The sequence below is a fragment of the Watersipora subatra genome, chromosome 3 (genome assembly GCF_963576615.1).
Source record: "Watersipora subatra chromosome 3, tzWatSuba1.1, whole genome shotgun sequence".
Lineage (NCBI taxonomy): Eukaryota > Metazoa > Bryozoa > Gymnolaemata > Cheilostomatida > Watersiporidae > Watersipora > Watersipora subatra.
The window spans coordinates 69,941,978-69,961,560 of record NC_088710.1 but is presented as its reverse complement, the minus strand read 5'-3'; the positions used below and the strand labels follow the sequence as shown (position 1 = coordinate 69,961,560).

General features: G+C 37.3%; 2 protein-coding genes across 4 annotated transcripts; both read left to right on the top strand.

Moving 5' to 3' along the window:
• Positions 1-540: 540 nt before the first annotated feature.
• Positions 541-11,459, top strand: LOC137390146 (pyrroline-5-carboxylate reductase 3-like). 3 transcript variants are annotated; one of them, XM_068076418.1, is made up of 7 exons: positions 541-621; positions 4,205-4,338; positions 4,616-4,680; positions 5,097-5,276; positions 8,282-8,494; positions 10,146-10,238; positions 10,397-11,459. In XM_068076418.1, exons 2-7 carry the CDS (start codon positions 4,275-4,277, stop codon positions 10,712-10,714), a joined length of 933 nt encoding a protein of 310 aa, XP_067932519.1. In that variant the 5' UTR covers positions 541-621; positions 4,205-4,274; the 3' UTR covers positions 10,715-11,459. The 3 variants fall into 3 exon arrangements, with proteins under 3 accessions (XP_067932519.1, XP_067932518.1, XP_067932520.1); XM_068076417.1 differs by having other exon boundaries at positions 619-747; XM_068076419.1 differs by lacking the exons at positions 541-621; positions 4,205-4,338 and having other exon boundaries at positions 4,620-4,748.
• Positions 11,460-13,737: 2,278 nt separating this feature from the next.
• On the top strand, positions 13,738-19,197 carry LOC137391083 (uncharacterized). Its single transcript, XM_068077434.1, has 9 exons — positions 13,738-13,816; positions 14,422-14,598; positions 14,693-14,827; positions 14,999-15,069; positions 15,577-15,678; positions 15,981-16,150; positions 16,790-16,952; positions 17,113-17,242; positions 18,397-19,197. The coding sequence occupies exons 2-9, from the start codon at positions 14,470-14,472 to the stop codon at positions 18,844-18,846; spliced, it is 1,350 nt and encodes a 449-aa protein (XP_067933535.1). The 5' UTR covers positions 13,738-13,816; positions 14,422-14,469; the 3' UTR covers positions 18,847-19,197.
• Positions 19,198-19,583: the final 386 nt, after the last annotated feature.

The window sequence follows — 19,583 nt, the reverse complement described above, 5'->3', positions numbered from 1 at the left end:
CTACAGTTATTGCTGTAATGATGCCAGTAACATTTGCAATAATAGCAATAAAACAATGTACTAAAATAATAAATCGACATACTTAGACTTTTTGTTTACTATAAGAATTTAAAATGTACACTGCAATGTACAAGCAAGATGTATGGAAGACTGCAAAACCTTGTGTTAGTTAGTTGACTTTTTATGTAACGAAATAGATTAGTGAAATTATTAACTTAACAAAAAACGTATTAAAATGTAATCACAATAGCAACCAAGCTGACCTTGTGAGCCACAAAGTTGACATACTGCAGAAGCCTGCGCATACATCGCATTCATAAACAGCCATATTGACGCTTTTCTATGGCACTGGAAAATTCCTTGCCTACTTTTCATCGTTCGAAAAATATTTCACATTATCTTTTGTAAATAATTTTTTAAACAATTTTTTAAATTAATTTATATGTAAAACAAGTATTTTTTAGTAATCATCGCTAAACAGTAGGTTAATCATTTTTATTTTTCGAAGCTTAGTTACATTTCATAGACCTGATAATAACAAATAAATAATAGCATAATGGCGTCTTGGTAACTTCGCCTGAGACAAAACTGTTGGACGGTGATTGAGCACGCCCTTTCATCGTGAGTACCGGAAAGTCCAAACGTCGATAAAGCAGCATGTGTTCAGCTCGTGATTAGTTTGTTTGTCCTTGGAACGGGTTATTAGTTAGATACCTTTCTCTAATTTTTATGCTAACACCAGGCAAGGTAACGACTGTGTTATTAAAATAGCACAATTCGGATTACAGTAAATGTTATTTCCCATCTTTAGATAATAATTAGATCTATTTATTTTATGATTTTATGGTATAGTAGGTCTGTGAATATGGTTATAGCTTTTTATTTGGCGGTGCAGCGATTGTATGCAATGCATCACTATGATTCTTCTGTTCTTACATCAAGAGATTAGAACACTAATAATGGAAAAATGCCTACGGGGCTATATGAAAGTCACATACGATGTAGATGTTTATGGTTATTAAGGAATGTGCATCAGTGTGGCTAACTTGCTGTTGTTGGAAAACTGCATGAGCCAACGAAATTATTAATGAGAAAGGGCTTAAACAGGTAGTCTATCGGTTGATCTTTAGTTGCCGCCAGGTCAAGGCGATTGTGTTTAATGGGCTATTTTCTATTGAATTATGGACGGTTGGGCGACAGTCAATAGGGCGACAGACACTTAGGCGACACTTTCGGTTCGAAAGGCGACAACTTCAGACGGAAGGGCGACACAGCGGACAAACAGGCGACAATTCTGGACATTGAGGCGACAATTCTGAGGGCAGGATTAATTCAAAATATTAAGTCCTGCTATGGCCTGTTATGTTGTTGTGAATTAGCAGTGAACACTAACAAGACACCAACTTTATTGATGCCCAGATCGGAAATCTTGCATTAGCATACTTTGTACGCATTGCTCCACCTTATTTCCTTGGCATCTATTACCTGCTTATATCCTCATTAATCTGATTACATTATTCTTTTACGCACAGTAGTTTCATATTGTATTAATGAATGTACCAAATATTTATTTAATTGAGATAGTTGTTATTTTAAAAAACTGCTGAGATTAATCTGTCTTTAATCGCCCAACTATTCTTCTGTTCATCCTTTTCCACAAATTTAACTTTAGAGTCTGTCAACACGCTCAGAAGTCATTTAGCCAGTCACTATTTTCGTTTTCACTTCCTTCCTTGAATGCTTGGAAAAACTGGCAAGTTGCTTATCAGTGTGGCAAGAGTCGGAAATTCCTTACCACCTAATTTATGACATCATAGAGGTACCAACTTTTTCAACGCCTTTGAAGCGATGCGTTCTTGAGTCACTAGCATACCGCTGTTGATGAGTCATTATACCACCTTTGGCTCATGTATCATGTATTAGGACCCTCAGTAGTAGCTTTCAAATTAATGTATATTCTTGTTCTAATTGCAGTATGAAAATAAATACATACATATGAGTTTAGCTTTATACATTTTAATAAATTTGCTTTTTGGTATATTTATACAAATAGTAAAGCTGATTTTTATCATATATAACTTCAAAAATACGTATATCAAGTTTGCAGCATTTTTTTTACAATGACTTTATACTGATTGATACTATGTAGATAAACCCATCTAGCGATAGAACTTCTCTTTCCTATCTAGAATGACGAGATCAGGTTCACGGTTATAAATTGGCAACTGAATATTACTTTCTACTAATTCTAAAACTTACATGAAAAGATAATTTGAATTACAGGAGTATAATTGTACACAGTGACTCGCAGGTGCTCGAATGCATTTGCACTTCCAATCATACACAAAAATAATTGCAGGAAATTCCCTACACCACTATTTAATAAAGTTGTTATTAAAGTTCAAGCCAATGGCTGTCTATGTAATATCTTCCCATCTTTTCTGAAAACTGTCCTTTGTTAAAATAGTCGCATATAAAAAAGATTCATAGTGCGTGTTAAAATGCAAAATATAGTATATGATGTGGTACATGGCAGCATTAACCTGCAACTGAGTATATATCACAAAGGTCTTTGAGGTGTTGATCACTCCTCATTGTCTCAAACTACAGGTTGTGTGTGCCATCGAGATCTGTAACAAGGGTAATTCGGTCAAATATCTCAAGTGACTCTAGGGTAACATGGCATCAGGACCAGTTGATTTCTATGCTTTAGAATGGATCATTTCTCCATAAGCTTTCTGTGATGCTGTTTAGTCTTCTTGCAACAAGCTGCAGAAGTTAGTAAAATATGGATATATCTTAGACACCTGTCAGAAAAAGCCTTCATTCTTCATACTCAAATAAAATCTCAACAAACATAGATCAGTGTGAACCGCAATTTAGCCTATTGAGTCTGCATTATAATGACATTGAATTATTTTCATAATTGTAAAGAAACAAGGATAAGGAAATCATTATTTCCACAAGTAAATGAGAAATTACAATAATAGGGAATTGTCTTTTCATCTCACACAAAGAGCAAACTCTTCTCCCAGCTACTGTGAATTTTGACAATCGAAACCATAAAACTATTTCTTCTCGAGGTAAGATAACTCTAAGGTTTCAACAATCAGAGAAGGGATAACTCTAAAGTTTCAATAATCAGAGACAAGATTGTCGACAATTCAGCCGAGAACGTGACTTTTCGAACAGTTTTGAACAAACATGCTGATACAAAAACAAGTTTTGGTGTTTTAATTGAATAAGCTAGATGCATTTAAAAAAAAACTTTAATATTTTGTTAATTGTCTGGGCTAGCATAATCAGAGAAATCCCAATCCCACCAATGGCGTTTAAAAATACATGTTGCAATTTCGATTTATACAAAAGGTCTGCAAAAGAACAATAACACTTTCAAGGCTACGTTTCAAAAATATACGTAAGCATAGCACACAACGACAGCATCTCATAGTTTGTCAGTACATTATTACCTTACCTTGCCTTCAACCAAACAGCAAACCAATTTGTCGCCTTTGAGTCTAGAATTGTCGCCGGTTTGTCTGCCGTGTCGCCTTTCCGTCTGAAGTTGTCGCCTTTCAAACCAAAAGTGTCGCCTAAGTGTCTGTCGCCCTAGTGACTGTCGCCCAAAAGTCCAGTTACCTTTCTATTCATCATAAACAGATATGAGAGGTTAACGTTTGTTTTTTTTTATGAACGTTTTCTCATCTACAAAGAGCTTTTAGCTTATTTTTTCTGCTCACTCTAAGAGTATTGAGCTCAAGGTACGAGAAAACATCTGTCGCGGCACGTCTGTCTTTAATGTGGCTCTATGGCTTCATTGGTGATTTTGTCAGCAGGCTTCCATAGCTGGCCACATACTCTAGTATTGATTTGCAGAATCTTGTATGAGTCAGGAATTTAGGCCTCATTGAGGCATCAAGAGTGAAATATTTAATGCTGGCAAGAACCTGGTTTACGCTGCTAATATTTTTGGTGGTGCCGCTATAAAAGTTGAGATTGGATTGCATTATTATGCAAGAACTTAATTACTTTGTCTATAGTATGTGCATAGGCTACACAGGACTTCTAGGTTTCCTTCTCTCTCAATCTTTAGCATTATGGTTTGCTTCTGTTTCTATGGCAATTAAAATGTGGTCTGGAGGAAATGATGCAATTATGATTAATTGCATCATTAATTAATGGATTATGATTAATTGCGTTTCAGCTGGCCTAGGACACTCACGTGATAAGTAGCATTGGTGACACTTCAGCGTGTGCTAGCGAGAGACTAAACCATGCTTGGTTTCATCGGAGCTGGGAAGATGGCCCAAGCTATGGCTAGAGGTATTCTACGGTCAGGTAGGTGGATAGCTGATCACTAGGATGTTATTGAACAAGCTTTCCATTATAGGACTTATGGTCTTAGTTGAACCTACTGATGATATCGGCTTGCTCATGGCTCTGTCTTTTGCTTTCACCAAATCATCCATACAGTCAGCAACCAGCATGAGATGGGTGGCTCAGTGTGTTTGGTTACCAATTGATGACAGACTGTCTACTTAATTGATTACGTATCAGTGTGCTTGATTACGAAATTATTAAAAATCAGTGCTATAGAAAACTATGCATACTACAGGGCTGATGAAAGGCGAGCAGATAATGGCCAGTGACACGGATGGTAGAATCCTATCTAAGTGGGATGTGAGTGACTACTGTTTTCTTGTCTAAAAGAGCTACTGCAGTACTTACTAGTTGAAAGAAAAGCTACGGTAAATGTTGATATTTGTTGGTTCTAACTCAATAAGTATGTCTTGCGTTTTTCCCTATATAAACACACAGAATCCCTAACGATCATGCTCGCTTCACGGCTGGTTTCTTACATAGGAAGCCTATTGAGAATCACATAAAGATATAACTTTTGATAGAATGGTTTGGCAGCTGGTTAGTTGTTGTTCGTATCTACTAGCTAGAGAAGTGTAGATACTGTCTTCTAATAGAATAGAAAGAGTCAGGATTGATCATTAAGCCTGAAGTGACACATTCTGACCAGTTATTAACTAGTGTAACTAGTTATAACTGTTAGTGTAAGTGTCATAACTAGGGATGTGGTGCTTTAGGAAATGGGCGCTAAGACCACGCAATGCAACAGAACCTTAGCGGAGAACATGGAGATATTAGTACTAGCGGTAAAGCCCAACATGGTACGCAAGATCCTTCGAGATGTCTACCCAACGATCAATAAAGACCATTTGGTAGTGTCTATCGCTGCTGGGATTAGCATTGCAACACTGCAGCAGGTATAAAGGAAGTGAGCAATTAGTGTATTTTAAAGATTGACTTGCAACAAAATTTACATTACAGTTATCTTGTACCAAAAGGTTCACCATGTCTTACTCTGCTGTGTTGTAGGTGCAAAATATGTGGAAATGTGATTACAAGCTCTTAAAAGCTAAAAAACGAACAGTTAATCGCAGCCATCATGAAAACGCCGTAGGTTGGAGTCCCTTTATTTTGATGACGTACTCAACTCGATGTGGTTATTGCTTTGACACGTGATGTTATCACGTGAATTGAAAAGCCAATAAAAAGCTCAATATAAAACGTCTTGTAGCACTAGTTTATGACAAACACTTCGGGTTTTACCAGAAAGCCCTTATCAAATATAGAGGCTTGCTACTTTACAGTTTCGTTTCGGCTTGGTCTAATCATCTAGTCGTAATTTGATCATGTGACCCATACTTCCTGCCATATGGCGTGAACAATTTCTGTAGCATTTTTCAACTATCACAGGTGACCAGCAGTCTCCTCATGTTTATCAGAAGATGATATGTACTCCTTCGAGCTAAGGTTAAAAAATTAAACTAATTTTTAGGCTAGGTTTTGAGATATCAGGTCTCAAAGTGACAGCATTACAATGATGATGAAATAGACGCGTAAGGACAATAGACATGGTTCTATTGAATGCATGAAGTATATTTGTGAAAATATTTCGACTGATGAGGTTGCATGAAAGTGTAAACAGAAGCACATCGTGTTCAACTACGTCCCATTGAAGCCGTTTTGGAGAGGGATTCCAACCTACGGTGTTTTCGTGATGGCTGCGATTAACTGTTCGTTTTTGAGCTTTTAAGAACATTGTAATCACATTTCTCCATATTTTGCATCTGCAACACAGCAGAGTAAGACACGGTGAACTTTTTGATACCAAATAACTGTAATGTGAAGTTTTTTGCAAGTCAACCTGTAGCTTTGAATGAAATATTCATTGTAACCAAGTCATTATGTACCACTACTCTATTTTCATTCATCGTCGGCTGCTATGTCCCACCTTTAGTGTACAATTTAAAAAAAAATAGCAAGACCAATTTTTTGTCGAATCCGATGGCGATGTTCACCACCTTTTTTAAATTTGATAAACATAAACAAATTATCTATCAAACATATAGCTCTTTGGGATTTACCTTCTGCTAAAATTTTCCCAACTCGGCATACTGATATTTTGCCTACACACTACTGCGGCTTACAAACATTCCGTATTAAAGGCATTCCAGTAATGAGATTTTCATTGCGAACCTCATAATGGTTTTGACATTCATTGAAACAGTTATTGCTACATAAATATTACAAGTTTAGTCATACTTAGTGTGCTTGTCGATAGTCTGTTTAAACCAATGTGTCCCTGATATCTCAAAGCTACTACTCCGAGTAAGCTGATCATTTGCCGCACTTTTATTTCTTGCTATTAGGACTGCCAAAAAGGATCTGCCCAAAGTTTTCTTAACCAGTTAAATTGCAAACATTAAGGTTGTCTGAATGTTTCGGAAGTAAAATTTTCATTGTGTCGGCTATTCCTATTCTATCAGCCATATTAAGCGGACATAGGTTTTCTTCAGTTTTCACTGGGCTGCATTGACAGTGAAACCCCATCACTCCGTCTTAATTCACTATGCTAACCTAGTCAATTAATCACGGAGCAAAGTAGCTTGTTATTGTGACTATTACCATGGTGATAGTTTTGTCCTGGCATTGACCTTTCTTTAATCATTTGTGGAGCTCGCGACAAAATGTCTACTTTGTACATTGCGCGGTCTATATTTTTCTATTTGGACTGCTTTGCCTGTCTAGTACTGTGATGGCCTATCTACTCTTGTGACATCTGTATGGTTCATCCCTTGTGACATCTGTATTGTTCATCCCTTGTGACATCTGTATGGTTCATCCCTTGTGACATCTGTATGGTTCATCCCTTGTGACATCTGTATGGTTCGTCCCTTGTGACATCTGTATGGTTCATCCCTTGTGACATCTGTATGGTTCATCCCTTGTGACATCTGAATGGTTCATCCCTTGTGACATCTGTATGGTTCATCCCTTGTGACATCTGTATGGTTCATCCCTTGTGACATCTGTATGGTTCGTCCCTTGTGACATCTGTATGGTTCGTCCCTTGTGACATCTGTATGGTTCATCCCTTGTGACATCTGTATGGTTCATCCCTTGTGACATCTGTATGGTTCATCCCTTGTGACATCTGTATGGTTCATCCCTTGTGACATCTGTATAGTTCATCCCTTGTGACATATGTATGGTTCATCCCTTGTGACATCTGTATGGTTCATCCCTTGTGACATCTGTATGGTTCATCCCTTGTGACATCTGTATGGTTCATCCCTTGTGACATCTGTATGGTTCATCCCTTGTGACATCTGTATGGTTCATCTATTCCTACGGCGACTATTGGCTATTGCGTACTTACCTATTGGAGTCTCGCATTACCCATTTATCTTTATGAAGCTTGCATCATCCATCTATTTCCACTTGGTCTCCCATTGTTTATATGTCCCCTTTCTAAGGATTGCGTCATCCATAAATGCATTGTAGGCCGCATCCGCCATTCACTCTATTCGTGTGACTTGTTCTCTTTCATCTAACCTTAACAGTTCTGTAACGTGTCAACTCTCATTTACCCTTAGGAGTTGAGTAGTCCGTCTCCTATAATTTACCATTAGGAGTTGTGTAGCCCGTCTCCTATGATTTACCCTTAGGAGTTGCATAGCTCGTCTCCTATGATTTACCCTTAGGAGTTGTGTAGCCCGTCTCCTATGATTTACCCTTAGGAGTTGTGTAGCCCGTTTCCTATAATTTACCCTTAGGAGCTGTGTAGCCCGTCTCCTATGATTTACCCTTATTTATTATGTAGCCCGTACCCTCTCATGTTCATTTGGAGTTGTGTAGCCTGTTCCCTCTCATCTGTCAAGATGTACAAGTATTCAAGGCTATATTTGTTTGAAAATATTTGTAGGAGCTGCCAGCTGGTAGCCGGGTGGTGAGAATGATGCCAAACACACCAGCCCTGGTGCAATGTGGAGCAACTGTTTTTGCCAGAGGCGCCAATACGCTTCCAGTTGATGGAGAGATCATCCAAAACATTGTCTCAACATTTGGCATTTGTGAGGAAATGCCAGAAAAGCACATGGATGCAGTTACGGGACTTAGTGGTAGTGGGCCAGCTTTCGTGAGTTGTCCTTCTATACGACAAATTGTCCTTCTATACGACAAATATGAGGCACTTATTGTCTGGTAGTTAAGCATTGCAGCGCTGACTCTACACTCACTCTTAACACAGCAGCTCTTGCAATCGATATTCTATCCTAACCTTTAACTCTGACCAATGGACAGACAGACACCAGTCTTACACGAGTATATATATTCTTGTTTTTATTTTAGACATACACAATATTTTTTTATTTTTCTTTCCATCATAGACCTTGATGTTTATAAAAAAGTGAAACAAATCGACTTAAACTGACATTGAAGGTGTGCACTCGCCTTAAATTAATATGAAAGTATCGTAATCGTGAACCATAAACCGAGTAAAAATGATAAGGTGACAATTTACCAATAAAGAAAAGTTGCCGATATAAGCCAAAAATATTGAACAGTCATAAAATTAAAAAGTTACATTTAGTTTTTCTCTTATTTGAAGGACCAAAGAGGTGAGTTTTGGAAGATCGTAGAAGGGATTAGGCGATTCACATATATTTACTGCTCGTATAATGTAAAGTCCCTATTACGTTAGCATTCTCAGAGCAGATTATTTATGTTGTAGGAGCGTCTACTGTAAATATCTACCTTTTATACTCTGCTTTCACCTGGCCAGTTAACACCTAAGCTTGATATTTTAGTCTTCAGGCTTGACATGATAAGTTTTACAATAATAAACAAATGGCTGCCGAAAGCTCCTTTAGAGGTGTATAAGAAGCTCTCAGAAACTAACTACAGCTGCTTTGGCCAATGCCTCCACTCCAATATAAATAATCAAAATCATTATAATCTATCTTTTTAAATATTGCGAGAGAACAAGGTTATATTTATAAAGTAATATAAAATATAGTTGCCCCTAGTACAAATATATTTCATACCGTATAGTATTTATGGTATACCCCTACCAAAGGTGAACTGTATGAAAGGCTATTTAATATTCATGCACTCTTATTTTCCTTTGATATCTCATTTAGGAAACGCTAATAAGATCACCTTTATGTCACTACTTTTCTTCATGCGTGTCAGGTGCTCAAGGAGTTGTGCGCTCACTGACTGTTTATAACTTATAAGTACTTCACAAGAGCTTGATTATTTCTAAACTCAAGAGACCTGCAGCTGAGACTCGTCACTCCTTGCAGTGACACAACTCGTGCACATTACCCGTAACACTGTTATATGACATGTTAACACTGTTTTAACTACCTGTATTCACTATACAGCTGCTACAACCAAGTACCATATCTAAAGCCTACAGATGTTACCAGTGTGAAATCTACACATGTTGACATGTTACACAGTGTTGCTAACGTGCGCATGGTACCGATAGGAGTTGCTCATTTTCGTAGAGATGTTTTTAGCTGTTACTGAAGACCATTGAAGTGCTATCTTGTCTTACTAAGTGCTGTTACATTCGTAGAGGTGCATTAAAATGGGTTTAATGTGAGACTAATGATAAATTACAGCGTCAGCGACATAAATATGTAGCGAACACCTTCGCTATGTAGAATGTTTTGTTAAGAATCACCTTCAGCTCTAAGTTGTGTTCACTTGGATGCTCAATACGAGAGCAGACAACCTTTTAGCTCTTATGTTTCTATTGACATATGTGTGCCTATTGACAGATGTTCATGGCTCTGGAGGCTCTAACCGATGGAGGTGTAAAAATGGGTTTATCTAGAGAGTCTGCCTCTCGCCTTGCTGCTCAAACTATGATTGTAAGTATTACAGGCATATCTCATCAATACATCTCTTGTCTCTTCTCTTCTTCATCTCTCTAGACTCTTTCATACAAGAGTGTTAGATTATTTTAATAAAAGTTATTTTATCTCCGTTAGATTTTGAGAGATATTTTCTAGACTTGACTTCTATTCAGGGCTCAGCTAAGATGGTCATGGACACGCGGACACATCCTGGTGAACTCAAGGACTCCGTCTGTTCACCATCCGGGTCGACCATCAGTGGAGTATTTGAGCTCGAGAACGCAGGCTTCAGATCTGCTCTTTTAAATGCTGTACAGAGTGCTTCTAAGAGAGCCTATGAGATTGGCCTAACTGAGAACTACGACACTGCCATAGAAGCTTCCAGAGATCAGATGGCTTTCCCTAAATCACGTGTCAACCACTTTGAGCAGGCTGAACCCTGTAGAATGAGTCATAGACATAAGAAAGGCAGACGCAATCAACAAAAATAAATTGTGCGCTAAAGCATGCCATAAAACCAGGCTATTTTTATATGATTGAAATATTGTATGTTATTGGAGTAGAGCTTATTTTGCAAAAGCGTATAACGCAGACAGCAAGTTTCTTTGCGTTAAGCGCAGTTAAACAACATGCAGTTTTGCTGTATAACTTCACTATTTATTGTAGATTTTTTGTAGCCATTAGCCTTAGTTACTTAACTGTTGTAGAGCAACTTTGTAGTCCGGTTGCAGTTAACGTAGGTGCTCGAAATAAGTCCTTTTTCTTTTTAGAACTGATTCTTTAGTCGTTTAAAACTAGTCTAGTTGAGGCTTGATTAACTCACAAGAATATCAATACTTGATACTGATGATATACGTGTAGGTAATCAGCTCTTTATATCTCCTATAGCAGTTTATTTTTATGCTGGTGCACAGCTGCCTGCTTTTATCACTAACTTGCGTACACTATTCTCTTCTGACCTCCTGTCAACCTACACAAGAACATTCAGGTATTACAAGTGTTTAGAAGAGTTACAACTGAAGAGAATGTTAGCTGTTAGCATTCTCTTATGGTAGTAGTTGTATTGATACTTGTGTCATGTTGATTTTAAATAGACTATGACATAGGTAATGCAATTGCTTGGTACCTCCATGCACCTTTGACCAATGTCTTCACGCTTTTTACCACAATGATTGACACGTTTTGGCCTGGCTCGAAAGATTCTGATCACAATACAGCTTATATTAAGCATATTTATATTTCTGTTTATAATGTGAATATACCTCAAGTAGAAGTGAAACTTTTTAAGATATATGTGAAAAAGGCCAGCAGCATATCGTAGAATGGAGCAAGTAGTTCTACAATCCTAACCATTGGTCAAATTGGTATGATCTGTTGTACTGTATAAAGCAATTGAACTTACATCTGCTTGAGTATCCTTTTATTAAACTGGGACGTATACATGGTTTATGCAGCCTATCATTAACCACCTGGGTGCATATACAGCAAGTCTTTATGGGGACATACTGTTAAGACTCTTCGAGCTCTCTAAAATATATTGCCCTAAAGATTTGCCAATGCAGTCTGCCTTAATTAAATGCGCACTGGGTCAAAATCAGTGCAAGCCCAATTGCAGCTGTGGCTGAGTGGTCTGGAATGTCTGACATGCAACGGATAAGTTGAGGTTGAATCCCCAAAAAAGCTACTGATGTTAATAAAAATTACATTCAATCTTGAAATCGCCTTCTGCAACTGGATGTCACCAGTTGTTGAGGCTTCCTTGCCACTGAACTCAAACATGTCCTGCCAAGATCACGGAGCTATTGTTTGCAACAATGCTCGAAAAACGCACATCCTCTGCTTGCAGTAAGCTAAGCAGACATTATACTTGATCTTTGAGAGATTACCCACGCATTCTATGTAGTTTGTTACTGAAAGTTGGCTGAGCCAGATGTGATGGGTAGGTGATTGCACCCAATGTTCCTATGACTAATGGTACTACCGATGCTCTACTTCAAACTGATGCAATGTGTCAGGTAAAAATATGATAAAATTGAGGCTAACAAAAATATACTTTATATTCACCGAGTCAATGGGAAATCAGATGCGAATGGAGAGGTATGGATTGCTGAAAGTCAGTTTCTGATATATAGAACATTGGATGATGAGAATTGTTTTAATGAGGCACAGGGCATGCTGACCAGCTCAATACAAGCAATCATTGTGTATCGTCATGTAGAGTTGTGCATGTCATTTATTCAAACAAAATTAATTAAAAAACTTCAGACAATACTAGAAATAAAACAAACTCTGTTTTTCAGCTTCACCAACTAATTGGCCTGCATACAGCTGTGACTAGTGTTAAAAGGTTTGAACTTGAATTATTAAATTTAAATTCAATATTTTTTAAGATTTGAGAATACTGTATCCTTTAGTACAGAAGCTTAATGTAACATAAAACATAAAATTTTATTGATGAAGATGACATAAAACTATACTGCATACAAACATAGATTTGTCAGTATCAATGCTATTTTTAACCGCCGACATTGATGGGTTTGGTTCATTAATAAAGCTATGGTTATAGGTAGCACCAGCCTCTAAGCACCACTCTGTACAGAGTGACAGCTCTTTGCACTCCTCTTCCAATTTTTTTTGTTTACTGAAAGTGCAGGCTGCCATGGCAGAGAGAGGGAAAGGAAGGGGTGCAATGTTACCAGTGTGGCGACTAGTATCATTCCCAATGTGCTGGGCTAAACCATTAGAAGTAATACCATATCTTACCTATGTAACATCTGTGTCTCAAGACTGATGCGATATTATGCAACGATCATACACATTACTTACTCTCTGATACAACCTGGACGTTTTTATTTCTTCAATTCCAGTTTCAAAAAACAAGTTTCACTTGTAAAGTATTAGCTAATCAACTTGTCTCGTAAGAGATGGGATATTGGTGGTGTTGCAAAAAATTTCTACCCAATTGTATTTGATTATGGTTAAATTTAAATGTAATTGCTGTTTAGGTTTGGTGAGCTGAATCTTTTACAAACTTATCCAGTATATACAACACAACACAGCAATGTTTCATGATTAATGTACATCTGTATCATCTTTTTTCTTTTTTATCCTTGGTACATGCATTTACATGTACCGTATATGTACACAATGAATACACGCACAAACTTTACACTACCAATCTATGCATTGTGATAAATATTGACGCGAACAGCTATTTACAAATATGACAAGAACCGATAAAATTATGAGCTACGAGCTGACCTATCAATAGATACATGAACTTTTTCGATGGAAAAATATTCCGTAATTAGCGGCCCGCAAACATACTGCGTACGGTAATGGGCTCGCCCGCAAGAAGACTTTCACTGATTGGCTGTAGACTGCGACTTATTTATATTTATTCTTTACGGGCACTTTCAAAGTACGTACAGGTAGCGTACATACTTTTCGCTTCCAACTCCGAGGTTAGGAATTCCAATTTCTGCCTTGTCACGTGCTACATAATGCTGAGTCAGATTTCTTGATTAGTTCAATGTAGTAACTGGAGGCGCTCGGTTGTATTATAGCTTGCTCATCAACAGACCGGCTTAAACGTAAGTACAAAGTAGCTGATCCGCTATTTACTGCAGTGTCGTTTCATCTTCACGCATCAAGATACTTGACCTTAAGACTTCGTGTAAAAAGAACTCGATGGTATTCAGTATTCAGAAATGAATTCAGTTCCAACATTATTATACCCTATTAGCTAGACTATTCACTAGTTATTTAGTTTAGACTATAGTTTCTTTGCGTTTATTTTTTATTTTTTTGTTGTACACTGCTTTTTAGTTAGTTTACTTGCTGTGGTACCTTGTGGAAAACATTGTAAAATATGACTATTGATGACCACAATGAAGATTGCTCATATATATATATATATATATATATATATATATATATATATATATATATATATATATATATATATATATATAGTATATATGGTATTATCGTTCAAGAATAATTTGAACTAATCGCATCTTTTTGCATTTGAACCTGGATGTTTATATAAAGGAGAGCAGATGAGTCTACACACAGATGGAAAACTTATAAACAAGACAGTGCAATTATAGGCTCATATGTGTGTATTTTATAGTGTTATTTATGCAAAGCTACTTGTTCTTGAATATTGTTTTCATGAGTAACATGCTACTTTCAGGCTGTACAGACTGCTTACATTCTCATCACACCTCCTGAGTAAAGTATCATGGAGGGTGGACCATATCATCTTAAAACTATGACTGCTGATGGAAAGGTCTGCAAACCTTCAAGAAAAACTTTTGAACGTCAATGTAAACAGCTTGCGGAAGAAATTCGTGCTGTTCAAATAAAATTGGTAAGTTTTGATTTTTCTATTATAACATTGTATTTTCTATGCTCAGGCGATCTAACCGATAAGGTGTATCAAACATTTGTCTGTTTGTTTACAGGCTGACACTAAAGCACAGCTCAACGAACTATATTCCAGATTGCACAAATTACGAGAAGAAAGAAATGCTAAATTTACAGAAAAAAGTGTTGTTGAAGATTGTGTGAAAGACATGAGCGTTAACATAAATAAACTGGTAAGTGGTTCCACAATTAGGCCGTATTTGTTATAAGAGACGAATCAATGCCCTACATGTGTAGTCTATATATATATATATATGCAGTACTCATTAGCTATTGCTCTTGACATGCTGGATCCTTGATGTTCAAATTTATTTCTTATTCATTCATGCCTATCTCTATTTTAGACAGACAACCTATCTCAGCTTCAGTCAAAGTTACACTACAGAGACATGCAAAAACTGGAGGATGCTATCAGGTATGTCATTGCTACGCGCATTCCGTAGAAAATAACCATAGGATAGAACATTACTAATAGCCTTTTGTGATCGGCATGCCGCAGTACCATGCTATTCAATGCTAAGCTGGTTTGCAATATCACAGTGTCTTGTGTAAACAACAGAATCAATGCTGCTATTGTTTAGTGACATTTAAAACATATGTTACATTGAAGGTTTTTTATTGATAGCGATATTCCCAGAAAATGTTCCAACTCTAAGCAAAACAAACTAGAAAACTTAGGAATAGGCTTAGGAATGTTCCAGTTTTGTCAGTTCAGGATATTGTTGTGTTTTACATAGATATTCCATTGCCTGCAGTACGACAGCCTAGGGCTTGAGAAGGTCAAAGAGTACCAATGAGTTGCATTATTAGTACTTCCTTAGGCTGCATTGCTGGTCCAGTTAAACTGTAAACAACCCAGTCTCTTGTCTGTTGCCTTGAATTTTGTAGTTATTTTATAATAATAGCTTTCTCAATTTTATAGGACCCTTCAGAATCATTTGGACAGTCGGCACTTCAAACATTCTGAAGAAAAGAAAATTGTGGCAGAAATTGATAAACTAAATCGATCAAAGAAGGTGGTTGGGTAGGTCACTTATTTCATCTTAGTAATTGATTAAGTAGGTAGATTGTTACACAGTAAATGGTAGGGCTACTTATTTACCGCGTAACAACTTATGGTAAGTTGTTACTTACAACCTTCCACTCACTTCACTTATGGTAAGTTGAAGGCTATATCGTCACTCTTGTGGTTTACATGCAAAGCTGCGATGAAAAATCTCTCAATTATTTATGATGAAATAATTGAGAGTAAATAAAATAATAAATAAATAATACTTTATTATTTATTTACTTTCTATGATTGAAATGTTCCTATTGTTTTTGTAGAGTGTATTTGGAAACGCAGAAGGAGTTAAGAGAGCTGCGTACTGGTCAGCACGGTAAACGAGTCGACAGGGATAAGTTAATAAAAGATATAGTTGCCATCCGCAAGCAAGAGGAAGAGACTCGCGGCAAGCTGACAACTATAAAGTCACTCGAGTCTCAACTGAAGACAGGTAGGAGATTGTCTGATCACGATTACCTCACTAGTTAAGCCATCTCATGACTTAATATAGAATGTGGGCATTGATGGGCAATAGAATTTTTAGGTAATAATATTGTATGTGCATAAGTTTGTTGAATAAGATTGTAGCCTGAGGTGCAATTAATGGTGTTGGTGCCTCTGTGTATAGCAGTGAAACATGAGGTTTTTTATTATAAAAGGCTATGATCTTATCATTCAGATAATGTCAGCTACATAATTATAAAGCTGCCGTCACACAGTGGGAATGATGAACCTGCATATGCATATTTTAAACCGGCTTATAACTAGCTGGGCTTATAACTAGCTGTCTGAAGCGCAGTAAAATATCTTAGCATTTATTAATACCAGATTTTGTAATGCATACGGGAAGTAAACGAGGAAACAGGTTTGATGCAACTAGTTTCAGAACTGACTACATCAGCGTAGTGTGAATATACGTGACACGCTGTATCACCTGTATGGGCTACGCAGTTTCCTTATGGACTAAGACTCCTGAAATAGCCAGCCTTGCTAATTCATGTCCCAAAGCTCTCAAACCAAAAAAAGGTTTGGCCAATCTGAAGGGTTCGCTGAAAAAGTGAGTGCTAATGCTAATATTCGTATACTGTAGATGCAGAAGAGCTGAACCAGCAGAAAGATCTGCTGAAGAGTGAGTTCACCAAGCACCAGCAGGCGTTTGCTGTCCAAAAAGCTGCTCTCAAGCAAGCTGAACTGGAGTGTCGCCAGAAGCAACAGCAAGCTGTCGCTAGATCAGCCACGTGTCGCTGTCTCGGGTAATTTGACAATATACCTTGGTGTCTGTGTGGCCATAATTGGCTCTACTAGCAATTTAGAAAGCTTGGGATGACCCAGCCAGCAAGTAATGCATCGTACTAGAATGTTCTAGAGTCTTAAGGAAGTAGCTGACATCAACACTTTTAATTTAACTTGTAGTGAGGTCAACCGAGTTGTTGATGTAACGACTCAGACCCCTGAAATGATCAACTGTCAAAAGCTGATAGAATTCTGTGAACGCTTGAGCAAGGCTCTCGGTGATGACCGGGCTGCACAGCGGCAGAAAAAGGTAGGAGTATTGGTGTGTACGACACGCTTCCTAACCTTATTGTCTGCCGCATTCATTCGCATGCATGCATTGGTATCCAACACAAATAGTCAATTAGTCATCAGCTAGACCGTTTGCTACACGTGTATTATTATTTGAAATCAAGTGCGCGGATGATGAAATAATGGATTGAGCTCAAGATAATAGCTCACGCGATTGTTGCCATTTTGGCTTTAGTCCAAATGCTCAGCATTTGCCTAGTAAGAAACGCCCACTGGGTGTTGGATCAACTAAAGTCGCTTATGAAATTTGGCTTATCCAACAATGACTGTGTTTTGATGAAGACCATCTGCCATTATTTTTTGAGAATTTCCCTGCGATGTTTTGGCGGGCTTCAATCTAGTTAGAGCAGCAGTATTGGCAGATGACAGTCTAAATCATGCCATGAATCATTTTGAAGATAATTCAACATGTCTGGTCGACCATATGGCTGGCCGACTAAACCATTAATAGCGGCTGAAATATTTTATATACATGTTGTAATTCCAAACAAATAATTTCTTAATAAAATGAACTTGCTGATCTATTTATCTGATCTGAGTTTATTCCCTCAAAAATACTAAAAAGTTATCTTATGATAACATTTTAGTATTTTTGTATTCTGATGCTTTCCGGATTTATATTTTGCCATCGGCTTTGTATATTCAACAATAAGTGAGATGAATACAGGAGTGTATCAGAACATTTGACTGTGTCACTCGCTGCTTACTCTTGTCTTCACTTGAATGGCCTCTCGACAAATTAAATTGTAAATGGAAGTTTATGATTCACCAGTCTCTTGCGAACTTCGATAGGGTAGTCTAAAGCATCCTAATTACGTTTTAGGTTTTTTACTGTAACGCATTTGGAAAATCCTCTACAAACAAACATGAAAAATCAGCCCCAAATACACTCTATGGTACAAAATGAAGCCATTTGGATGAAAAATAAAGCAAAAATTGCCATGATTGTGGCTCAATGTTTATCAGCAATATTACTGTATAATGAAATCAAGCGGAGAACTTTATTAATTCTATGTGTATACTGGGCTCATGGCAGTAGAAGAATTTGGGAGGCTCTAGGGTTCTATTATAGTACAGCTATTGTAAGTATCGCTGTTGTTCATTCACTTTTAGAAAAAGATCAGCTATACTACAGACATCCTTGCCCAGTTTGTCTCTATAAATGTCTGTCCACCGATGACTGTTGCTCAAGCATCCACATGTCTCCCAGTTCTTCAACAGAAATTAACAGACTTGAAGCAACTACATTGTACAGTAATCACCGAGGAGCCTGTCGAGAATGAATCTAAGAACGACCCTTCTGTTGCTGCTATACCTGCCATCGAGCTAGAGACTGTACCCTCCAGTACCGAAGAGATTGGACATACGGATATTGCTTCCGATGATGACGACGGGATATTGGCTGAACACCCGGATGACCAGAGTGATAGGTCTTCTCTGAGCAAGCAGCTTTCTACAGCTAGTGATGAGGATACCATAGAGTCCATGAAATACAAAATGAACCTGTTGGACAGCCTGTTTATCATAGCTGATCAGAAAGCTGAAGACAGCTCTATTGCATAATATTTGTAAATACTTAGATCATTTGGTATAGGCTACCTATTTATTGTACTTTTTTATTCTGTCATACGATTAATTATAAATTAATTAGTAGAAAAGCTGAAAGTCAAACCAGATTAAGTTTTAAACTGAATTTTTCAAAATATTTATTTTTATCTTGACCCAAAAAAGATAAGGGATCTACAAATGGTGTAATGATATTTTTACTGTATATGGATTATTTTTATACATTGAATGTATGGGTTGACGATGGTCATTCGGGTTGATCTAACCATCGTGGTTTATATCACCTCGCAAAATGTGATAAGACCAAAAATATAAAATAAAATTGGCCAGAAAATGGCCTCAATTAAATCTATAAGAACATTTTAAATGACAGAAATAGCATCACGCTATATGAATTATAGCATAAGCAAAGATTACTAGCTACAAGAGATGACTACAAGAAGCTATTAGTAAATATTTATACATCAACTCCCTGGATAGGATCCAACATATAGCTATTTATTAGCTATTGCACCACAATGACATTTCGGAATTCCCAATGATGGAAACGCATCAGGAATAGCCTCTCAGCATAGTATAAGGCACGAGGTGCCACAATCAATCTTTCTCATTATCTAGTTACAGCTTAGTGCTTGGAGGCATAGACGTTTTGTTATCTTTATTTCATTGATTTACTCTGCAGTTCAAAGTGCAGCGTGAAGTCAACGTGACTAAATATGATTTCATCATACGGA